This window comes from Lingula anatina, chromosome 7 (assembly GCF_051362555.1).
Source record: "Lingula anatina isolate TDL-2025a chromosome 7, LinAna3.0, whole genome shotgun sequence".
Taxonomy (NCBI): domain Eukaryota; kingdom Metazoa; phylum Brachiopoda; class Lingulata; order Lingulida; family Lingulidae; genus Lingula; species Lingula anatina.
This window is the reverse complement of record NC_141773.1, coordinates 24,036,079-24,058,782: the sequence shown is the minus strand read 5'-3', so window position 1 is coordinate 24,058,782 and position 22,704 is coordinate 24,036,079. Positions and strand designations below refer to the sequence as shown.

Genomic DNA, 22,704 nt, shown 5'->3' with positions numbered 1-22,704 from the left:
CACACACACAAGCAACCATCTCTATTCACCTATAATGCATGTTACACTATAGATGCCGTAATGCCGTATATAAAGAAAGAAATGGCTCTAAAATTTTGACAAATAATTTTAATAGACTTTAAACGATGTGTTCGGAATGTTTTTTAATTAATTAATTAATTTTTTTACTTATTGAATTATAGCTAGATGTTAATGTATTTCTAAAAATAATATAATTATTATAGAAACAGGCCTTCATCACCAAAGCATTAACACAGGTTAATATACAGGGACAATGCCAAGACACGACAAAGCCTTATCTTGATTGCGATAGTTGTGCTGACAGCACGAAGATAGTTTGACTATTTTTATTTCAAATTGTCGGTGAAATATAAGGAAACAAGTGAAAAGCTAATTCAAAACATGGTAGTGGCAAGTGGGCTGAGTAATCATTATGTTTTGCGTAAGCGTTCAGTTTCACTTTGTCCCAGCGGGTTGAGTGCAGGGTAATTCGCCATATGCATTTCAAAACAATTCCGATGTTCAACTGTGTCATTTGCTGTGCTAATTGAAAACAATGGCAAGTAATTTATCATCTCGTGTAAAAGTTAAATCCGAACTACATTTGTAAAACAGTGCTTCCATAACTTAGGTCAAATCAACCAACCACGACAGGAGATGAACTGAAAAAGACTGGGCGGACTTTCATTTCCGATGTCTTCATGGACAGATACCCTCTAAATCTGCTCCAAATGACACCCTCAGCTTTAGCGGGATTGTCGTTCCCCAGCTTGTAGAGGCCGTTCAGATTGGCTCCGTGGCAGTGATCATACCACCACGCACCACTGTGTCTCACCGCGCAGTTTGCTGAACTCTCATCGTTGTCGTTATCCTTGGTGGTAAAGAACTGACCTGTGTGGTGAGATATGGCGTCCCCTGAAGTTCACAGAGAGACACTGTATTACAAACTGAGTATATCCAGTGAGTTAACATGTATATACATACTTTTCATTGAAGTTTTTGAGACATACAGAACGTTCATAGCTTTGCTATCGCGACCCTGAACTGATTCACGTGAATAAAATTCTAACACTGAGAAGTTTAAGCATCAGCTGAGTAAATCTCTAAATTACCAGCGGTTCCGGAATACGTGCCAAGAGACAGGCGGTATTTGGCAGCTTCATCTCCTATAGTGAAGTAGGCGTATTTGGCGTATCTCTTCTCTCTTGTGGCGTCCTCCAGATCCACGCGGAGTTCGTAAGGGGCTTGGTTAGTCAACAGGTGTATAAACTTGTTTCCTAAAAAAGAGCACAGAATGACAGTCAAAGGTATAGCAGCAGGCCCGTAGCCAGGGATTTCAAAAGGGGTGTTCTTTTTCTGAAAAAGTGGACCCTTTCCATAAAAAACTTCATGTACATAGATAAAATTTTACCCAGAAATGGACCTATTCCCAGCAAAAGGGGCAGTTCTTTCGAACCCAAAGAACCTTCCCCCCCCCCCCCCCCGGCTACGGCCTGTCATTCTTACACCTACCTAGCCAATATTCCCCGTTCAGATTCCCAAAGCCATATTTATAAGCTGCCCAGTCTCTGTAGAAATCCACGCTGCCGTCCATACGTCTCTGGAACACCTGGTAACAAACAAAGATTCTGTCAAACTTTGAGCACACAATGCCACGGAAGTGATGTATACACACGGTTGACTTTTGGATCACTCACTGTACACTATATTGAAAAAAAATTCAAACACAAGATATTATAGATTTGTGGTTTACTCTCTACAAGATGTTCTCATTATAGCTGTGGCAAACTTCTAAGAAGTACGTCCTCAGCTGGGGTTCAGTTTTGTACCAGCCAGAAGGGCACCTGCTAGAGAGCACTCAACTGGCTCACCATCCAAGCAGACACGTCCACTGATTGCAATATGTGGTGAAAAACACACAAGTTATGTCATTGAACGTTTTGAGCAGAATCCAGAATTCATCATATCCTTTGGTTAATTACAGGATCACTAACTAGATGTATAAATATGAGTCTGTACATATAAAAACCTTGTTTGGATTTAAGAACCATTGTTTTTCATCTAAGCCGCACCTTACCGTCCACTCTCCACCGTCTGTTTTCATGTCACAGTACACGTCCACGGCATCTGGACTGTATGTGTCCAACCCCTAGCTTACCGTCCACCCTCCCCCGTCTGTTTTCATGTCACAGTGCACGTCCACGTCACCTGCACTCTATGTGTTCAACCCCTAGCTTACCGTCCACCCTCCCCCGTCTGTTTTCATGTCACAGTACACGTCCACGTCACCTGCACTCTATGTGTTCAACCCCTAGCTTACCGTCCACCCTCCCCCGTCTGTTTTCATGTCACAATACACGTCCACGTCACCGCCGCCATTTAGGAGGTTGATGGTGTACACTCCACTGCGGCGGATACCCCCTTTATACAGCTCAGCACAGTCCTTGCCCTTAGCTGCATCATGTAAAAGAAAATATTTTATTAGTTGATTTGTTCAAGAATAAATTGAGTTGTTCACTGCATTTTAATAACATTTGTCAAATCAAACCCTACTAAATTAATTTTAAAAAGCACGACTCCAATTCTGACATTTTGGAGAATTGGTACCCAAAATATAATATAATATAATATAATTCTGACATTTTGGAGAATTGGTACCCAAAATATAATATAATATAATATAATATAATATAATATAATATAATATAATATAATATAATATAATATAATAGCAGAATTCTACTTTTGATGTACAATAATTGTTAGTAGTGGTACCTTTGTAAGAGAAATGTTTGTCATCTCTCTCTCTCTCTCTCTCTCTCTCTCTCTCTCTCTCTCTCTCTCTGTGTGTGTGTGTGTGTGTGTGTGACTTTCTCCATTTTTTTTTCAAACTTAACGTACAATATAGACCTAGGGGTTGATTAAACTGGAGTACTAACCGGTCTGCTGGTCTGTGAGGAGTGCTTTCAGTGTAGTGGAGATATCTGTACACTGTTGTTGAATGCAATACTGGACTGGAGCTCCGGGTCTAAAACGAGAGATTCGGTAAATTAAAGATAGCATTTCAAAACTGCCACGGTTAATAAACTAGTGCTGGCATGCGATACGTCCCTTACCGTAAAGAGCTTCATACTCTGTTACAGAAATCCTACAGTTATATTTCCTGAAATGAATCTTATAAGAGGTTATTTCACATATACTAATTACCTGAAACACAATAAAAATCGATTTAATTGCAACTTTACTATGTTAATCTCACGTTAACTTTTCATAACCGTCCAGTAAAACAGTGGGCAGTTTATCAGTTCAAATAAGAAAATACAATTGAGCTCACTGAAGAGTCGGTGGAATACTTTCACTTGTCCTAAACAAGCCTAAACCGATCACAAGCCAAAAGATAGACATTATATACTTTGTGAACTACATGTAAACTTGGTTCTTCAATGAATACGTCTGCAAGAAAACGGTGTTATTTAATAGGTCTTGTTGAGAACCTGCACACATGTCCTTTCATGACTTCTCAAGTAACCCTTGTAAAAGATACGACGTGAAGGTGGCGTTTCCTCGTGTGACGCAAAACTTGTGCGTGGGCCACTCCAACTGTCACGTGCGTACACGTGCGTGTGTTCCCAGTACAGCCAGCTCTATATAGTATACAACGGTGCGTTCACGGCCAGGTATCTTTGGTTGTTGTTTCGCGATATTAAAAAGTTTGTTTAAAAATGCATATTTTTTCTTTTGTGGTCGGTTTGGGCGTGGTCTGGTTGACTGAGGGCAACATGGATCTTCTATTGTGAGTTGCGTGATATTTTCTGATATTTTCACTGAACATATATAAAATTTTTACATGTAGCTAATATGATTTGGCACTAGGTAGCTGCTTCATAATCGAAATTTTAAGGTTGATTTGGTTACAAAAATATTTGTTTTCAAGTCTTCCCTAAATCCGTGCTGGAGCCACGACGTTTGATGTCTGGGCACTGAAGGCAAGGGTTGCACTGTGTCCACCATCCGGCCTCAGTGCATCTACAGACTTGACATTTAATATGGAATATTTTTTCCAAATCATAATTCTTCAGTTTTTGTCCTATTTGAAGACTGATAAATGAAAATAAGGATTAAAATCGTGTTTAAATAGCTTTTGATAACTTATTTGATGTCATTGTGACATCAGTTCGTTAATTGAATTTGCCAGTGAAGCAAACAAAAGTACGTTGCCTATTCTATGTCATACGACAACCATTAAAAGAGAGATTTTTGATCTCCATATTTTTCAAATTATTGTCTTTAAAAGAGTTACACTCCCCACAAAGGCCCCTCATGTCAGTGTCTAGTCACAGCAATGGTCACTGTCACGCCGGACCTCATCTTGCTGCTACCAGAGCTTGAAAGCGGCAAGGCATTCCTTAGGATATGTTTTCAGAGTTTAATCTGGAATAAAATTCCAGGCAACAATCAAAACCTATCCTGTTTGGTTTAGATATGTTGTAGGACATGCAGGGCGTTGATTAGGCGAGTAATGACCTACGCACATATTGTATATGTGGTTCAAATATGGCGATTTTGATGACCAAGGTAGCTGCTCATTCCCTTGGTTCTGCAAATTATCTGCTATTAAAATTGTTCTCTGTGAACCAGCAATCTCATAGTGCAACTTAAAATTGTTCCTAAGGTACCCTCTATCAAATGGTAGTCTAGTGGTCCCCAGATTATTCCTTTATTTGATCTGGTTTAGGTTTTCATCGATGACTGCCATTGGTGTTTTGGCACCAATGTGGTATTCACTCAAAATATTGACGCTGTCAATGACTCTAGTCACTTCAGAAGGGGCACACGCCTTGTCATAGGCCTCGTCAGGATGTCTGTAAACTCTGACACAATTATCTGTCTGGAAATGTTTGTTTTATTCCGCCATTCTAGCGCATATTAACACTTTTGTAAAATACTGCTTATCTCTTTTTATGGACTGCAAAACCCACCATTTGCATGCAAAATTTCAAATTCTTTGATGCCATAGTTGTCGACATATGGATACTTTTTTGACAGAACCATGCTTCGCCAAAGTCAAGCTTTGACCACCCCAAAGGAGGACTACCTAACTAAATCACTGCATATTAAACAATGCAGTAGTGCAACAGACTTGGTAGTCAGTTAATTGGTAACGACACACCTGAATTCACACTTCTCCAGTCAAATATCTTATATGAGATCCGAGTTTTTTTTAAAAAAAGAGCGCATTTTTACCTATGCATACCTTTGAAACTAAAATATTCCATATTAAATGTCAAGTCTGTTCATGTGATAGTCTAAAAACTGGATCTTAGTTCACTCTAGCTGTCGCTCTAGACGCCAAACTCTGTGATAGGCTTAAACTGGTATTTAGTTCACTCTAGCTGTCGCTCTAGACGCCAAACTTTGTGATAGTCTAAAAAGTCTGTCACTAATTTCGCTCGAACTGTCGCTCTAGACGCCCAATCCCTCAACAGTACTGTAATCTACAACAATGCACAGATATCTCCAAGACGCTGGAGGCACTCTTAGAGGACAAACAATCTGGTAAGTGCGCCGTTTTACTCAAAATTTAGGCGCGTGATAAAGAAAAAGAAAAAAAGGAAATGAAGGAGATGACTCTCCTACTCAGGTACTCCCTGTGCTAATCGTGTACGTCGTACGTCGACGCCTAAAGTAGAAAATATATTGATTATTAAAAGAATTAGGCCAGACAAACATAATAAGTTGGTTAACCTACCCTTATTTTGCAGAAACCTAATTTTTTGGACACTTTTTTAAAACAGGGTATACATTGGGTAAATGGATGTTAAGAAAGAGTTTTTTCCCATGAATATCTTACAATGTGCATCTTCAGCGTAACAATGTTATTATGCCTCTGTTGCGGTTACTATAAGACCTTTTCCTCTATATCTGATCCAGCTAAGGGCAAGGACTGTGCTGAGCTGTATAAAGGGGGAATCCGCCGCAGTGGAGTGTACACCATCAACCTCCTGAATGGCGGCGGTGACGTGGACGTGTACTGTGACATGAAAACAGACGGGGGAGGGTGGACGGTAAGCTAGGGGTTGAACACATAGAGTGCAGGTGACGTGGACGTGTACTGTGACATGAAAACAGACGGGGGAGGGTGGACGGTAAGCTAGGTGTTGGACACATACAGTCCAGGTGACGTGGACGTGTACTGTGACATGAAAACAGACGGGGGAGGGTGGACGGTAAGCTAGGGGTTGGACACATACAGTCCAGATGACGTGGACGTGTACTGTGACATGAAAACAGACGGAGGAGGGTGGACGGTAAGCTAGGGATTGAACACATACAGTCCAGATGTCGTGGACGTGTACTGTGACATGAAAACAGACGGAGGAGGGTGGACGGTAAGCTAGGGGTTGGACACATACAGTCCAGATGACGTGGACGTGTACTGTGACATGAAAACAGACGGAGGAGGGTGGACGGTAAGCTAGAGGTTGGACACATACAGTCCAGATGACGTGGACGTGTACTGTGACATGAAAACAGACGGAGGAGGGTGGACGGTAAGCTAGGGGTTGGACACATACAGTCCAGATGACATGAAAACAGACGGGGGAGGGTGGACGGTAACTAGGGGTTGGACACATACAGCCCAGGTTACACAATAGTAATAAATTCGTTCCAATTTATAGTTGGATTGTACACATTAAGCACTTATTATTGGTGACATGTCCATGTCTCCTTGTCCACTTGATGGATCCCAATTCAAGAATACTCCAAGCTGCACTGCAGCATACCTTATTAAGCCACCACCTAAAACAAACTTTTATATAACTAACACTTATGTAGTTTAGGCATTGATTGGAGCATAACGTCTTACAATAGGCTACTATTTTAACCGAAGGTTTAACAAGTATCAACTGATGTTATGATCCGATTTACAAATGTATGTCCTTCTTGCTGTTCACGAGTAACTGTTTACAGGTGTTCCAGAGACGTATGGACGGCAGCGTGGATTTCTACAGAGACTGGGCAGCTTATAAATATGGCTTTGGGAATCTGAACGGGGAACATTGGCTAGGTATTGTTAAGATTTTTGTTTTAAGGAAAAATTGTATACAACAGGTGTCTTATAAGCCCGAAGAGCTGGGTGTTCTATACACATGACACGCTAATAAATGATGAATGAATGATACGACAAATTACTTTGTGTTTAATCTATATTTATCAGTCTGACAGATAATGAAAAAAAATGAACTGACAACTCGCCTTCTCCTTTGATTTTGTGCCTATGAACACCTTTTATTTGTGTGACGAGCTCTCTCTATATTTTCTTCCAGGGAACAAGTACATACACTTATTATCAAACCAAGCCCCTTACGAACTCCGCGTGGATCTGGAGGACGCCACAAGAGAGAAGAGATACGCCAAATACCCCTACTTCGCCATCGGAGATGAAGCTGCCAAATACCGCCTTACTGCCGGGGCCTTTTCTGGAAACGCTGGTAAATATGCGTTGAGTTACAGAATGTAAAAGCAATCACCCTTACAATTGGGGTTTTAACAGTATTATGATATATTTCTTTCTTTGTTTTTTGCTGTTTTTTCAACTCCTTTTCTTTTTATCTCTTCCATTGCTTGCCTCAATGGCACATAACTGTAGTCAATGAACTTGCCATATATTATATTATATTATATTATATTATATTATATTATATTATATTATATTCGAACTAAGCACGATTGATTATTTCCAGGCGACAGTCTTTCCCGTCATAGTGGAGATCCATTCAGCACAAAGGACCGTGATAACGCAAAATACTCTGTAAATTGTGCGGTGAAGTACAAAGGCGCATGGTGGTACGACTCCTGCCATGCTTCCAACCTGAATGGTTTGTATCTTCTCTGTGACAACGCTCCCGGTGCAGACGGTATCATTTGGAATGGCTTTAAGGGATTTCAACATTCTCTGAAAGCCTCTGAAATGAAGGTGCGACCTATCGGTTTCCAACCAAACGCGGCTGTGCTTGGTTAATAATATTGGATATGTAATGAGTAAATGCATTCACTCTATTTTTTTTTTTTTTTTGTAATATGTTGGTAAATAAAAACGCTCAAGTTTCAGTACAGAGAGTGTGTATTGAGGCAAGCATAGGGGGCATGTTACGTGAAATGTAATAAAAAAGTCGCTGTGATGGTTGACAGCGTCCTTAAGCTTGATACTGACAGAAATGCCGCAGTATGCGATGACAGGTTTTTAGTAGAAATCCCTTTCCCCTCATTGGACAGCCGAACGAAATTCAAGACAAAATTTATTTTTTTTAAAGGACGCCTACGAAAATCCCCGAAACATCGACATCCTGTTTATAGATGGCATTCAACTTTATTCAAATCGCATGCAGCACACGAAATTCTTTCAAGCAAGGTTGTACCCCACCCACCCCCTGATGTTTTCTTGCGTTGCGTTGTTGTATCCACTGCTGGCACGATAGGAAATCTATGAGTGAAAAAAGGCAGACATGGACAATACCTAGGGCAAAAATAAATAATGTAATATAATATATAAATAATATATATTGAGTTGTATTACATGAAGACTGCTTTGTGTAGGACTTGTGTTCTGTCCGCACATTTAATGACAGACACTCCTGTGATACGCTTAAAACAGATGTACACAATGTTGTAGTGTAAAAAGAAATCAAAAGAAAAGACCGTCAAAAGCATTAAGGGGAGATATATACATGTATATCATGTATGCCTGAGAAATATACACGGACATGAGTGAGGACTGAAAAAGAGACATAGAAATCCGAATATTTTGACTTTCCTTTAAACATCAACATTAAGAACATCAGCGTCACGCGCCTGCCCTGTTAGTACAAAGGTGCTAGAGCGCGTGACAATTGTCACACAGCTGTGACAGTTATTGTGATGACATTGCATGTCAAACATTATCTGTGGCGCGTGCAAGTAAACCTCTCCAACAAAATAGCTCTAATACGCCACAATATCAGGAACTAACAGTTCACACCAGCCCAGTTTAATGGCTTCCAGACTGTTTTCCTCTCCCCAATCAATCTCCTGGTCGCTGTTTAGTTCCTTTGTTGTACAGTATATCGTGGTGGTTTTCATGGCGTGTTAAGATAACGAGTCGCATTCAAGCGGTTTGACAACAGATAAGAAATACGTAGAGAACGTAACAGTGAAAAACAGGGGACCCTCTTGGACAGGCGACCCTCTTGGACTGGCAACCCTCTTGGGCAGGGGACCACCTTCGACAGACCACCCTCTTGGCACAGGCAACCCTCTTGGAACAGGCGACCCTCTTGGACTGGCAACCCTCTTGGACAGGGGACCACCTTGGACAGACCACCCTATTGGAACAGGCAGCCCTCTTGGAACAGGCGACCCTCTTGGACAGATGACCCTCTTGGATAGGTGACACCCTTGAACAGGCGACCCCCTTACACCAGCCCCAGGGCCCCTTTGCCCCTTGAAAGTTATGTTAGCATGCCTCGGTATGTTCAAAATGTAGGCTTCAAACGTCAAGTTGACGGTCTTGCACAGCTGTAAAATTAGGGTACAAGAAGTCAATAACATTTAAAAAAATCATTGTTGGCGCGTTGCAGTTTTTGTTTTCATGACCATGTAGTCCGATTTTAGATGGGCATTGGCGTCCTCAGTGGTTTCAGCGGTAGGAAAGGTTCGTGAATCATACCATTTACTGACAGAAAGACCACGTGTTATACCGATAAATGCAGTTTTATCAGTGGAAAAAAGCGAAGATTAGCCCAAGTGCATTGTTCATACAATACTTAAGCCGAACTTTATCACGAGATTCGGGACTGACCTTGACAAGGTATATTTTAGCTTTAAGTTTAGGTAGGTTACGTAAGTATTCACGTTTTTTAACAATCAAAACCATCCACGGTAAGCAGCTTAGAACAGCTAAACACTGTCGCCATTGTGTTCATTGTGGCTGATAGTTCCTCATGCTCCAACCTGCCTTCTGATGGCTAATGTCTTTTTGTGGTCACTTTGTTGAATTTTTTTCAAAAATGCTAAAACGGTTGTTAGAAGATATAAATCTTTTGCGCGTATTAAAGTAAAATTGTGTTTGTCTCTGCCCATACCTTAATAGCTTGCTGTTCTGAATAATAATAAATATTCGTTTAATGATGAAAGCGCTGCACGCTATAGTTAGGTCTACAGGTTCACCATCTAATAGTACGTCGTTTTTTGTTGGTGTTTATTCTGCAAATTCAATTTATAAATGGAAGGAAGAAAAATTTGGAGGCTAAAGTATTAAGGCGAGTTTTGGTGACACCAAGCGACGTTCAGGGAGACTCCAGTAATTACAAATCCGCTGTTCAAGCATCTCTTTACACACATGTACGTGTGTTAACCACGACATCGATTGTTATAGATATTTAATTAAGTCGTCAGATATAGTCTAAACGTACATCAAATATAAAATGATAGCAAGTAATTACGACAACAGATGAGTATAATCGCAATGAGCTAATGCAATTCACGTTATTTGTTTTGATATATGTACGAATTCCAAAACAAAAAGGGCTCAGTTAACATTTGTAGACTTTTCAAAAAAAAAAAAAAAAAAGCGTATTTTTCACATTAGTGTATACGCTAACCAGTTATCGGGTGTTTTCTTTCTTTTATTAGCCTGTCCAGTCAAGGAAATACTTCCATCATTATTTTCGTATACTTCCACGATTGCTCATCTCTACTATTTGTCCTCTTGTACTTCCTCAATATCACTTCAATTATCATGTCCATTGACATGTCCAAGCTGTTCAAATAATCAAACAAGTGTTTTACACGCACACGTTAATCAACGCGTGTGCCGCCCACGAGGTGAAGAATCCTCTTTAAGAATGTTGCTCCTTTTCCTTGTAGTAAATGATGATGTCTTTTCACACGAACGCCGCAGCAGGTGAAATGATCTCTTCACACGCGCTGTAGTGAGGTGTATATATAGGGGACAATTTCTTGATTTCCTTGCTTTGTTGATGTTTGTCACCTGTTCTAGCACGGCAATGGCTTCACTGAGTCTCGTGTTAAGTCTTCTGGTCTTAATGACAGCCCCCACAGCTGATGGCCAGGCACTGTGTAACATCGCTAACAGACTGGCTCAGTTCTTCCCCAGGGCGTTCTCCAACCGTGTGACTACACTGTGCAGAGCGTGGACTTCAGAAGCCATTACAACCCATAGTTTTTCTGGGGTCGGTATCCAGTCCAGTGTTAGGGGAGGTGTAGGGGAAAACCTCCTCCCTGTTTACTCCCAGACGCCCCAAGTCTGTCGCAGCCCCGTGGTTAGGAAAGAGGTACGAACGCTGACAGACGCCGAGTGGCGACGTTTTGTGAACGCCGTTATTCAACTGAAGCGCACCCCGCAGGGACAGAGCAACGCTTACGATGAGTTTGCTATAATTCACAATGCCACCACTGCACCACAGGCACACTTTACAGCCATGTTTTTACCGTGGCACAGAGAATACCTCTTCCGGTAAGTGCGGGCACTCTGGTGACAGGGTAACGGTTCACGACAGACCCTATAAGGGTGCAGTCCTTCGTTAATTTTACACTGATAACAAGTGTCAGCCGTATAATGCATAAATTAATAAATTAAGTTATAAAATTTCTTTTTCTACTTTGACTTCAAGCAGGTAAGGAGTGTTAAATTGTTCGCTTTACTTATTAGCATGTCATGACATTTTGGTGCTGAGCCACACCCTCATGACGCTTTGCATATCTTAAACTGCAATGATACAAATCTATGTCTACAATATATTTATATATTTGTCTACAATTTATTCATATCTATGTCTACAATTTGTTCATATCTATGGCTACAATTTCAGATTTGAGAACGCTCTGCGGCAAATTGATTGTAGCATTGCCATTCCTTACTGGGATGTGACACTAGACGCCCCTCTGCCCGAGGGTCGGGATTCCATCCTCTGGACCGACTACTACTACGGCTCCAGTGTCGGTCCGGTCACTTCAGGCCCCTTCAGGAACTGGCGGATCCCACCAGAAGTGGTGCAGTGGGTGGCTGACACCGGTGTAGAGAGAGGAGAGAACTTCAACTATGGCGACATCTTGTATCGGACCTTGGGCACACAGGGCGGCGGCTTCTTCCCGAATGATATCGTTCAGGAAATCTTCCGAGCTCGGCGTTTTAGGGAGCTGACGTGGGCGGTGGACCCACTGCTGGAGGCAGTTCATGCCGGGCCACACGTGTTTACCGGCGGACACCACGCTATATTGTTGTCGGCCTCATTTGATCCCATCTTCTGGATTTATCACTCGTTTATAGATTGTCTATGGGAGGAATGGAGACAGAACTACCAGCAAGCCGACCCTGAAACTGATTACGTCACTCTGGACAGTGAACTAGCTTCTGACCAGGAGCTGGCCCCGTACGCACGTGCCAACGCCCCGATGTTACCGTTTGGTCCTCCTCTACGAAACAGCGACGGTCTACGCAATATCTACACACAGAGATATTACAGATGTGCCAGGAGACCCACGTGTTCGGCAAACTCTCTGGACTGTGGCTCCCCCTATCTATTCTGCGACACGAGGTCCTACAGCTGTGTGTCTCAGATCCAGCAAGGGGGCAATTGCACTGGGTTTGAAGGGAATTCCCGCTCGTGCTTCAGCTCCGTCTGTTGTAATGGGGTGTGTTCTGCGTCGTGTGGACCTCCCCCTCGTGAGCCTGTCCCTGCCCCGGGGACAGACTGTGACAGAACTGGGTGTAAAATAAACGCTAGGGACGATTATAATCGGCAGAGAACTTCAAATAATAGACCACCGACATTTATGGACCACATTCGTCGTTTAGATAATTTTGTGTCTAATTTGGAAAGAAGAATCTTTTAATGCTCGCAATTTCGTTTTTACAACCGGTATGTGAATTTTTTGTTTGTTTGATGTTTTGATTTTGATAAATAAATAAATAAATATTTCACGTGAAATTATAATGTCTAATTCATATCTGTAATGTAACTTATAAAACGTGAATGGTGTATCGAGATGAAATAAAATTCTTCATTTTGTTACGTATGAAATTTACACAAGTGTGGCAAAGAAGGTGTTTTTAATGTTAACTATAACTGTATGCAAATCATACATAAAATGAAAGTAATGACCGCTATTGCTTTGACAATGCTAAAGCATGTCTTGTTCATTTTTTGGTTATAATTGTCAAATATAATATTGTTTTTCGGTCAAATCGTTTACAATGATTGAAAGGACGTAATGTACCGACATAATGCATATGCATTTGATAACTGGGTTTTAAACCGTAAAATAATTTTGCAGATGACTAAACTGATATAACACTCTCCAGTTCATATAGGACTGCTGATTGCTACAGAGAAGCAATAGTGGCCTCCCTTAACACAACAACTGCAGCCAGGTGATTTCCTCCGCTCCCCGTAACATAAACGCCTTAATGATCAATCATCCATGAATAAGTGGTCTATTTTTATTTCTGTTATTCATTGGGCGAGAGAGAGAGAGAGAGAAAGAGGAAGAGAGCGGCCGAGTTGTTTTGTATAGATCTGATGACTACAAGCCACACGCAGATAAATTGACTTCACCACCGCTGGCTGAGTCGAGTGTAAACCGTACATTTGTTTAAGTCTATGTGCAGTAAACATGGTAACCGCTGGTGTGCTATATAGCTAGCTAAATGGTGGCTGATATTTCCGGGACGACAGTAAGTACATGTTTGATATAACGGTTATGTTCGTCCCCGTTCGAAGTGTGGGTGGGGGGTGGGGGTGGGGGGTGGGGGTGGGGGAAGGAAGGCATTCTTACCGGTGTACGTGTGTCACGCTAGCGGACAGAAACGTGTCATTAATTACTTTTTTCACTCATATAAAGACGGAACCAGATCCGCATTCTGCTCATTTAAGTCATGATCGATCCAAACCTCCATCTGCATACGCATGCGCATTGCAACATATGTAAAGCTACATTGAGCACACTAGTGTATTCGTGGTTTGTGTAACGCAGTACAAGTAACGCAGTACAAGTAAGGCATAACGGTGGTAATATATGTACATTTACTTAAACATAAAGAAAATACCTTGACATGCTAGCGTATTGGATTAACAGTATCTTCAAACAGTTGTATTTAAACCAGTAGGCCCACATAAGAAGGGCCACACTGGGTTTTTTCGTCAAAGCCACATATTTCATTAAGCGTGATTTGTGAATCACCTCATTCACGTGACTCGTGAATACGACCTTTATTCCTCGCCCTCTTTGAAACGAAGTCAATTTTCCCGGTGATTCCTGATTTTCAGGATTTTCGACTAGCATAATCAGTGAGATTTAAATAACGTGTTATTTACTGTAATTTGTGAATGTTTTTTATTTCCCGTGAACTGTGATCACTACCCCTCCCCCATGGGACCCTCTGTAGTCCAGAGGTTATTTCAATATATTAAATTATTGCTGATATTCACATGTATACTTTACATATAATGTAGGGGCGTAGCTAGGGTAAAATGAAGTGTACGCAACATTTTTATGTGTGTAGATTCAAGGACCGTAGGGGGGGGAGGGTTTGGGCATCCTCCCTCAAGAAAATGTTGAAAAATGCAGCCTAAAATGGTGTGTTTAAAAGAGATTTAAGAGAAAAATTTAAGCTAAAATATATAAGCGAATCCACCGCGTGCGTAAAACTGAGAAAATTCTGAAACCACAGTTGGGCAGCAGGGGCTAGTTCTCAAAAATCCGTTATTTAAACAATTTTGCTCTTAGTTGTCCCCGAGCGAAAGCATTTAAACTGTGTTTAAACATTAAAGGGATAAAAACTCTTCGTTTTGGCCAAAAAATGAATTTTCCTGGAGTAAACAACAATTTCCCCATACTTACCAATGGTTAATGATTCCATTTTACATTCAAAGTTAGTCCCTGGTTTTTTTTTCTAAAAAGTTTGGTTTTTTGTTAAAATCTCTTAAGAGATTATAACAGAGTGTAGCCATGAATGGAGGTCACGTGGTCTGAAGACAAGCTCAGATATCAGAATAATAGCTATTACTGCTGTTTTTGTCGTAAATCAGAATATATTATACTTCTATGAGTTATTCACAATGTTTTTATTGTGAAATATAGACCTCACACAAAGAGTTATTATCCCTTTAAACATACTGTTGTTTTTATTACTATGAATGTGTACGCTCGCTGCGTACGAGCGCACGGGGTGCCACGCCCTCGTATTATGCAGGAGCCCCCTACCAGCACCTCCCTCCCAGCACCTCCCTCCGTAACTGACCCCACCACTCCCGTCTTCTTGCCACGTCTTGGGGGATCTAACACCTAAGGGAGCAAAATTCATTTCTCAGTACGCCTCATACTGTTCGCATAATAGATAGATGATAAGATAAATGTTATTTATTTATTTATTTATTTATTTATTTATCTTTTATTTACTTCCAGTTAATGGGATGAAGGTGCTTTCCCTAAACAACAAATTAATTCTCCGCAGGAATTGGACACTGTTACGTGACAACATCGGCGCCCGGGACAAGCCCCTTCTCGGCAGACTGTTCACAGAGGGTGCTATTAGCCAGGATGAGCGGGCCGACATAGAGACACGAGCAGAAAGAAGTACGCTGGAACAGAATGAAGAGTTACTAAACGTTCTCATACGATCAGATGACCAGCGGTTTGAGACTTTTAGATCAGTGCTAGCAGAGAGCTACCCGTGGCTCACCAGCAGCTTGCAGGCTGACCAAGTCAGTGAGGAGGACAGACGTACTTATCTCAGTGAGTGTGAACAGTTCTCATGTCATTAAACCTTCACATATATGCACAAACCACCATGAGATGGTGGATAAATGGAAGTGTCACATTACATGCCAATATGTGTTTAAATTGATTTTGTTTCATGTAAGTAAATATCAAAAGGTTTATCCAGCCCCGAATATTACGCGAAATATTTCACCTAAGAGTAAACATAGCTAGAATATTTCAAACGTTTCTTCGTAGTTTGTCAGCGGAAGATTCACGTACCGGTATAAGTGTACACGTGTTAAGCAATGACCAATTAATGTATCTGTAGCGCTAGCGTTGAACCTCAAGGTTGGTGGCTTCCCGACGATGCACTTCCCAGTTAGATCATTTAAAGAAGACTATAGCAACATGGCAAGTTATGGGGATTCTCCTTCACGTGCAATGATATTTTGTGGATTAAAAACTCCGTGCACTCCAGCACCTGATATCGCCATAAAATGGACGAAATCATAATAACTGATTAAGAAGTTAAAAGTGCAATGCGTGTTGTTATCACAATGTTTTAACCTTGATCCTAACCCCACTTATCAGACTACTTATCACGGTATTTTACCTGTAAAATTGTCATTTCAGGAGAACTGCGACAGAATTCCTGCCTTCCAGATATCCCAGAATATTTTGTGGGCCGCGAGACCGAGGTCAACCAAATCGTCTCGTCCTTCACCGGTGATGGCAGGATTCTGTATGTCGTCCAGGGAGCAGGCGGGTTTGGTAAAACTACCATAGCGTTGGCAGCTGGTCACAGGTTTATGGAGAAGTACGGTGCTCTTGTCATTATGCTAAACCTGGATAACATAGCAAGCGCCGAAGATGTCGTATTGTCCCTGGGGTCCATTCTCAAACTTCAGCTCATTTCCTCGGGGCGGACACTACGGCTACTGCTGTGTGACTTGGTTCAAAGGTTAAACTCCACGCACGATCCTGTCTGTGTTATATTTGATGCCTGTGAGAGCGCTCTATGTGACAAGACAATAGAGGAGGGATTCCTTAAAATACTGGAGACGCTACATCAGAGGTGCCCTAACACCGCCATACTTTGCACCACGCGCGAGGCTCTGACCCCGAGGAACGCCACATTGCACACACAGCAGCTGGTAGAACTGTCAGAAGATGCCTCGGTGTCACTCCTGAAAACATACTGTACCGAGATGAACAGCACGGACGCTGTCACACTGGCTAACAAATGTGGTCACATGCCGCTCATGCTTCACGTAGTGGGGGGTATTCTGTCACATGGCATGAAGCCATCCGTCTTGATTGACAGACTTGGAACCACGATTGAAAAATATCTGAAAGTCCGATCTTCTACTTACTCCAGCGTCCAGGCGTGTATTGACATGTCTTATGATCGCCTGGACAACCCTGAGAAGCAAGATTTTCGGTTTCTGTCACTTTTCCCTGGCTCGTTTACTCTGGAAGACGCACAGCTCCTTTTCCAATCAGATGACTTGGAAGTTTTGGATCTGTTACAGAATCTCTGCAAACGCTCTCTCTTGAATTTTGATTCCAGTGAGAAATGTTATTCCCTCCATGCAATCATACGTGCGTATGGGTTACAAATGCTCGTTTCTGAAGGCGACCATGACGAGGCGCGGTGTCAGTTTATCCTGTCTCTCGAGTCCACTGTGAAGAAACTATTAGCCATGTGTGACGAAAACAACATTCAAGACGCACGACTCTTCTACAACAACCATGCTGTGAATCTCACGGAGGGAGCACGCCTGTTTAAAAGTTTGACAGACTCCAGTAAGGCAACCGCCCGCCATGTTCTCTATCTTCTCTCACGTCCACTGTTTGTAATGGGTTATTTTCCTTCTTTGGGGTATTGTGAAGATTTATTTTCCGCCTACCAGGACGACCCACGCCGGCTGGCAGACCTCCATTTCAGACTGGCTTACGTTAAAGCCTATGAAGTTGATATAGAGGCCGCACATCTTCACAACACGAAGGCGTTAGCTCTGTATGAAAACATTCCTGGCTGTGAAGCAGATGCTGTCAGTTGTTGTTTTGAGCTGGACAGCACACACTACCTCAGGAATGATTTGGCGGCCGCATGTGGAGCTGTAGAGAAGGCAATTCGTATATGTGACACCCAGGGTGACACGAGGCGGCGCAGACAGTTTGAGGTTCTGCTTCATGCCAGACAGTTAGAGCTGACCAGAAGCAATGAAGATCTTCAACAAATACAAGACGCCATCAGGAAACTGCCACAAATCTTCCCGGAAACGGCATCGGAAGCCAGTGTCATTCTAAACAATATTGCCTTTTCTGTGGAGAAATGCAAGCATCCACAAGAGGCCTTGGCTTTCTATAAAATGTCATTATCCATGGGGGAGACCCTGTACGGAAGCACGCACTCCGAAATGGCGATAACACTTTACAATACAGCACGGGTGTTACGGCAGTTGGAGAGAGACGAGGAGGCCCTGGCTCTTTATGAAAAATCTTTCAAAATTCGCGAGGCGGTCCTTGGTGACCACGCCACGACAGCCAAAACGCTGACTGAGATGGCCAGTATATTGGCTCACCGTGGGGACCTGGACAGGTCGCTGGACATGTACTTTGAGGCTTTGGCTATTTGGGAACGGGTGGAGAAAGCAAACGGCGATGGCAAGTTAGATGGTGACATGGGCACCACTTTGTTTGGACTGGCCGATACATTAAAACATAAAGGGGAGCTATCTACAGCGCTTAAAATGCACCAAAGAGCGCTCAAAATCAGACAGCGAGGAGCTGGTGAAAGTTTAGACAGCGTAAAGTCTCTACATGAAATCTCATCCATACAAAAAAAATTGGGGTGTCTGGAAGACGCTGAGGGGGTACTTCAAAAGGCACTTGGCATATGTGAAATCATTTACCAGAAGAAGCCAGACGCTACATTGGCTGACACTCTGGTTCTCCTCGGTGATGTGCACCAAAAGCAAGATAACTTGCAGTTGGCTTTGAACGTTCACCAGAGGGCGCTGGACATACGGAGACAGGTGTTTGAAGTTGGAGACAGTTCCATACTGGAATCTGAGCAAACAATAGAAAACATTCAGTCGCAAATTTCAGAATCTACACCAGTCAAAAAGATTAGATTGACATAATTGCTTAAATAATTAAACAATGTGATCTATGTACTCTTAATAAACTAGTTCCATCCGTTTTCAGTTTTGACTGCGCTTGGTTTTCCGTTTGATCCTGTACAAACATGTAGATGGGGGGTTTGAAAGAAATGATATAGACAACTTATACTGAAAAAAATGTATGGAAAAAGAAAGAAAGTGGAATATGAAAGACTTATTGATAAACTATTTCATTTAACCGAAATTTGAAAACCTAAATACACACGCCGGACGTGTTTTATAAACAAGTAAGAATTTATGTTATCTTGTTGTTTTCGATAAATTGAAAAACTTCAACTCGTAATCAGAAAATTTACTGTAATATGGTTATATCGGTGCATTTATTTTACCCATAGTTGATATAGCCCCGACGTGTCAAGGTCAAGCTACCAGCGATAAGTTTTGTGCTGTCCCATTTAAAGTTAGATCTCTGTAATACACGGCTTTATCTAAGGAGAACGCACAGACGCTAATAGCACTGGACGTAGGTTAGGACAAATAAGATTTGGAGAGACAATGGCGTCGACTCTTAAGGGTATGTTTATGTCCTTTATAAAAGCCACCGTGAAAATGAACACACCCGTGAAAATGAACTGACGATACCTAAATGCACAGCATAAAAATGACCTTATTTAACCCATGTTATGTTTGCTGTCGTACAGACTTGCATGATTACCTGCGCTGTATAAGTGATCTAGGCAATGTTTAAACTAACGTATAAAAGAACGACTGCAAATTGTGACGTCTAACAAGACTGTGTTATCACCGTGGTCAGTGAAGGGTGGCAGTTGGTCACCACGTGCACTCTTTTTTTCTGGTCTCTGAGAAATAATTTCAATACTTAAGAATCCTCAATTACATTCCACCATGACACGTCTGCTTCAGAGGTCATAACTCAAGCTTTTCTTTCCGTATATCTTGTCCAATGATTCAAAAAGTCATTTCATTTTGTTTTGCTTAAACAACTGACTTATTTTCATTTTACCTTTCTATATCCCGTGTAGAGTTCCAAGCATCTGGACAGTTTAAAGTGACCGACGACATGAAACAATGTTTTAAAGACGAAGGCTATCTTTTGGTGAGGTAAAATCCCCCCCCCCCTCTCTCTCTCTCTCTCTCTCTCTCTCTTCGTACACATGCAGCCTTCCGTGTACATATACAGCGTCTCTCTCATTCTATCTGAAGCTTACATAAAGAGGTTCAGTGTATGTGCCTGCAGGAATGAAAGTATTGGCGTATTCATCAGTTTGATTCGATATTAGCCATTGTGGGTAGTTGCCCTCTATTAATACAGTTCTGTTCGCAAAATTCATGCAAGTTCACAATTTCCCAAAACGTGTTGCAAATTGCATTCATTTGCAGAGGTCTTCTGGATGAACAAGAAATGGGGAAAATATTAACCGCGTTTGAAAACGACGATGGAGTGGCAAAATACTCGTTTGGTCGGGATGATGGTCATGGGCGGAAGTCCAAGTATTACGCCTGGAACCAACCCGGAAATGACTTAACAGGAATGGTTGCTAGGAGCGAGAAAGTGGCGGGAACATTTGAACAGGTTCTCATATTAATTCATTGCTTTTCTCGTTATTCCAATATTGCGTTAATGGAATATTTCTCCCCGGTCAGTGTTGTGTACTATATGCACTGGAGTAAATTTTAAGTTTACACTGTCCACTTTTGTATGTGTGTGTGTGTGTAGAATCCATATTATGTACTGTTTAGTCTGTCTGTTTGTCATCTTACCTAGTTACTTGGTGGCGAGGTGTATCACTATCATACCAAGCTTACAATGAAGGATCCGTACACAGGGGGCAGATTTAACTGGCACCAAGATTACGGGTGAGTGTAGAGGCCTATTTGGCAAACAGTGGCATCTAGCGTGGTGCAGGGGGTCGGGTGACAATGTTAACTTGACGGCTCGTCATCTGCTACGTCTGTAAAATAAATAAGAATGACCATTAGAGATGAGACATTTTCAACTCCGCCTATCACCTATATAGCGACGTGATATTTAACGCGTAGCATGGGATGTGGCGCGAAAATAGGGACAAGAACTTATAAACGTGGATTTTTTTTTACTTGCAGTATCTTTCATGCTGTGATTTACTGGGCACAGCAACCTGCTTCCATTTTTCGCCATCTGCTTTAACAACCATGTAAATTTTATTATTATATTATATTATATTATATTATATTATATTATATTATATTTCCCCAAAGAATCTGGACCTTGCACTAGTTATGAAGTATGTTTATCAAATATGTGTTTCACCAGGTACTGGTACTACAACGGGTGCCTGTTCCCAGACATGGGGACTGTCTTCATTGCCTTGGATCACACGGATAAGGAAAACGGCTGCCTGCAGGTAGTGCCACGGTCGCACAAGATGGGCCGAATTGCCCACGTGACCACAGGAGAGGAAGTTGGCGCGGACCTTGAGCGTGTTGAGCAGGTGCTCAAGGTAAGGCAGCACTATACAGTCAGCAGCACTAGTCAGCAGGTCTGAGGATATAGAAATACTGGTGGCATGTCATTCCTGCGCACAGCATGTGATAATCCAACACCGCTCATATTTATATATATGAATGTAGCGCCTCAGAGGCCCCATTCAGAATAGGGAACTAAGACAACAATTAAAACTTGCCATCTAATCGCTAAGAGACACTGAATAGATATCCCGCGGAGAAGTATGCAAGTGGGTCGACCATATTAGTTAGTCCCCTATTCTGAATTGGGCCCGAGTTGCAATTACTCTAGACTGCAAGCAAAGCTCGCCCAAGGACGTTTTTTAAAGATGGAAATATAAATAGATCTACTATAACGATTGTCTTGGTCTTCTATTGCATAAAGTACTCTGGTATGAACTTATGGATGACACTGTCGAGGCATGCAAAAGTCGGCGGTCAGGTTAAATACAACTTACTATGTCTGTGGCGTAGGTTCTTCCAGTGGTCCACGTGGAGATGAACCCAGGAGACGCGCTTTTCTTCCATAGTAACGTGCTCCACCAAAGCGACCAGAATAATAGCGCTAGGCGGCGTTGGGCATACCTCATAGCATATAACCGTGCCAGTAATAACCCCGTCACTCCTCACCACCACCCACAGTACACCCGGCTACACAAGGTGGGTACCTCTCTAAACTCTTCCTCTGTGAGAATAGGTCTATAGATGTACTCCTTCCACTGTGTATCAAGTATTATGCCTGCTGGCTTTAACCTCAAGTTAGCAGAATAGTCTATTCTTTCACTTTCTTTTTCTCCCTTTTCTTTTATTTTTTAGTAATTTTGTTTTTCTCTTTCTTGGTTATTTTCTAATTGCTGTTTTTTTCTCATCAAAACCATTTCTCTTAGCCCTAAATATTTTTTCACCTCCTTTTTTAACCAGTTCACATACCTTTTGAGTCTGCAGTCATTAAGTGGGTGCCTTTAAATACAAAAAAGCGATTTTATACCTTTATACATCTCATTACGTCACCCGGTTACAGGTGCCCGACTCGGCCATATTGGCGGCCAGCCCCGTGGTGGAGGAGGCAGGGAAGGATTACTTCTTAGGAGACGGCACCGAGTACAAGGCACTGACCACCAAAGTTGCTGGTTAATTGGTGCCATGCCGAAATTAAGCACACGTCGATTGTGCCCCAAGACATTCATTTACTTGCAAGTTCTACTGGATATTTTTAGAACAATATTCTTTTAAATGAAATGCATATATAGTTTAAAGGGGACAGTATCATCACACAATACAAAATGTGTGTCACAAATGGCGTGGAAGG

The 22,704-nt window shown here is 41.9% G+C and overlaps 5 protein-coding genes across 12 annotated transcripts; 4 read left to right on the top strand and 1 right to left on the bottom strand.

Moving 5' to 3' along the window:
* Positions 1-333: 333 nt before the first annotated feature.
* LOC106162305 (ficolin-1) lies at positions 334-3,449 on the bottom strand. 2 transcript variants are annotated; one of them, XM_087016767.1, is made up of 7 exons: positions 3,335-3,449; positions 2,940-3,028; positions 2,371-2,454; positions 2,240-2,289; positions 1,513-1,609; positions 1,113-1,277; positions 334-915 (listed from the first exon to the last, which is right to left on the bottom strand). In XM_087016767.1, the coding sequence occupies exons 1-7, from the start codon at positions 3,403-3,405 to the stop codon at positions 638-640; spliced, it is 834 nt and encodes a 277-aa protein (XP_086872893.1). In that variant the 5' UTR covers positions 3,406-3,449; the 3' UTR covers positions 334-637. The 2 variants fall into 2 exon arrangements, with proteins under 2 accessions (XP_086872893.1, XP_086872895.1); XM_087016769.1 differs by lacking the exon at positions 2,240-2,289 and having other exon boundaries at positions 2,321-2,454.
* LOC147760938 (ficolin-1-like) lies at positions 2,330-8,112 on the top strand. 5 transcript variants are annotated; one of them, XM_087016774.1, is made up of 4 exons: positions 2,330-2,463; positions 6,973-7,069; positions 7,329-7,493; positions 7,746-8,112. In XM_087016774.1, the coding sequence occupies exons 2-4, from the start codon at positions 6,988-6,990 to the stop codon at positions 8,021-8,023; spliced, it is 525 nt and encodes a 174-aa protein (XP_086872900.1). In that variant the 5' UTR covers positions 2,330-2,463; positions 6,973-6,987; the 3' UTR covers positions 8,024-8,112. The 5 variants fall into 5 exon arrangements, with proteins under 5 accessions (XP_086872900.1, XP_086872896.1, XP_086872898.1 ...); XM_087016770.1 differs by lacking the exon at positions 2,330-2,463 and adding an exon at positions 5,935-6,065; XM_087016772.1 differs by lacking the exon at positions 2,330-2,463 and adding an exon at positions 6,124-6,227.
* Positions 8,113-10,917: 2,805 nt separating this feature from the next.
* On the top strand, positions 10,918-13,073 carry LOC112042072 (putative tyrosinase-like protein tyr-3). Its single transcript, XM_024075990.2, has 2 exons — positions 10,918-11,515; positions 11,871-13,073. Exons 1-2 carry the CDS (start codon positions 11,019-11,021, stop codon positions 12,892-12,894), a joined length of 1,521 nt encoding a protein of 506 aa, XP_023931758.2. The 5' UTR covers positions 10,918-11,018; the 3' UTR covers positions 12,895-13,073.
* Positions 13,074-13,489: 416 nt separating this feature from the next.
* On the top strand, positions 13,490-18,972 carry LOC106162306 (uncharacterized). 2 transcript variants are annotated; one of them, XM_087016754.1, is made up of 3 exons: positions 13,490-13,735; positions 15,466-15,795; positions 16,396-18,972. In XM_087016754.1, exons 2-3 carry the CDS (start codon positions 15,474-15,476, stop codon positions 18,909-18,911), a joined length of 2,838 nt encoding a protein of 945 aa, XP_086872880.1. In that variant the 5' UTR covers positions 13,490-13,735; positions 15,466-15,473; the 3' UTR covers positions 18,912-18,972. The 2 variants fall into 2 exon arrangements, with proteins under 2 accessions (XP_086872880.1, XP_086872881.1); XM_087016755.1 differs by lacking the exon at positions 13,490-13,735 and adding an exon at positions 13,931-14,053.
* A 329-nt stretch (positions 18,973-19,301) lies between these two features.
* On the top strand, positions 19,302-22,559 carry LOC106162307 (uncharacterized). Of its 2 annotated transcripts, none has more exons than XM_013539568.2 (7): positions 19,302-19,464; positions 19,934-20,007; positions 20,292-20,484; positions 20,677-20,768; positions 21,205-21,391; positions 21,870-22,055; positions 22,417-22,559. In XM_013539568.2, the coding sequence occupies exons 3-7, from the start codon at positions 20,314-20,316 to the stop codon at positions 22,528-22,530; spliced, it is 750 nt and encodes a 249-aa protein (XP_013395022.2). In that variant the 5' UTR covers positions 19,302-19,464; positions 19,934-20,007; positions 20,292-20,313; the 3' UTR covers positions 22,531-22,559. The 2 variants fall into 2 exon arrangements, with proteins under 2 accessions (XP_013395022.2, XP_013395021.2); XM_013539567.2 differs by having other exon boundaries at positions 19,934-20,012.
* Positions 22,560-22,704: the final 145 nt, after the last annotated feature.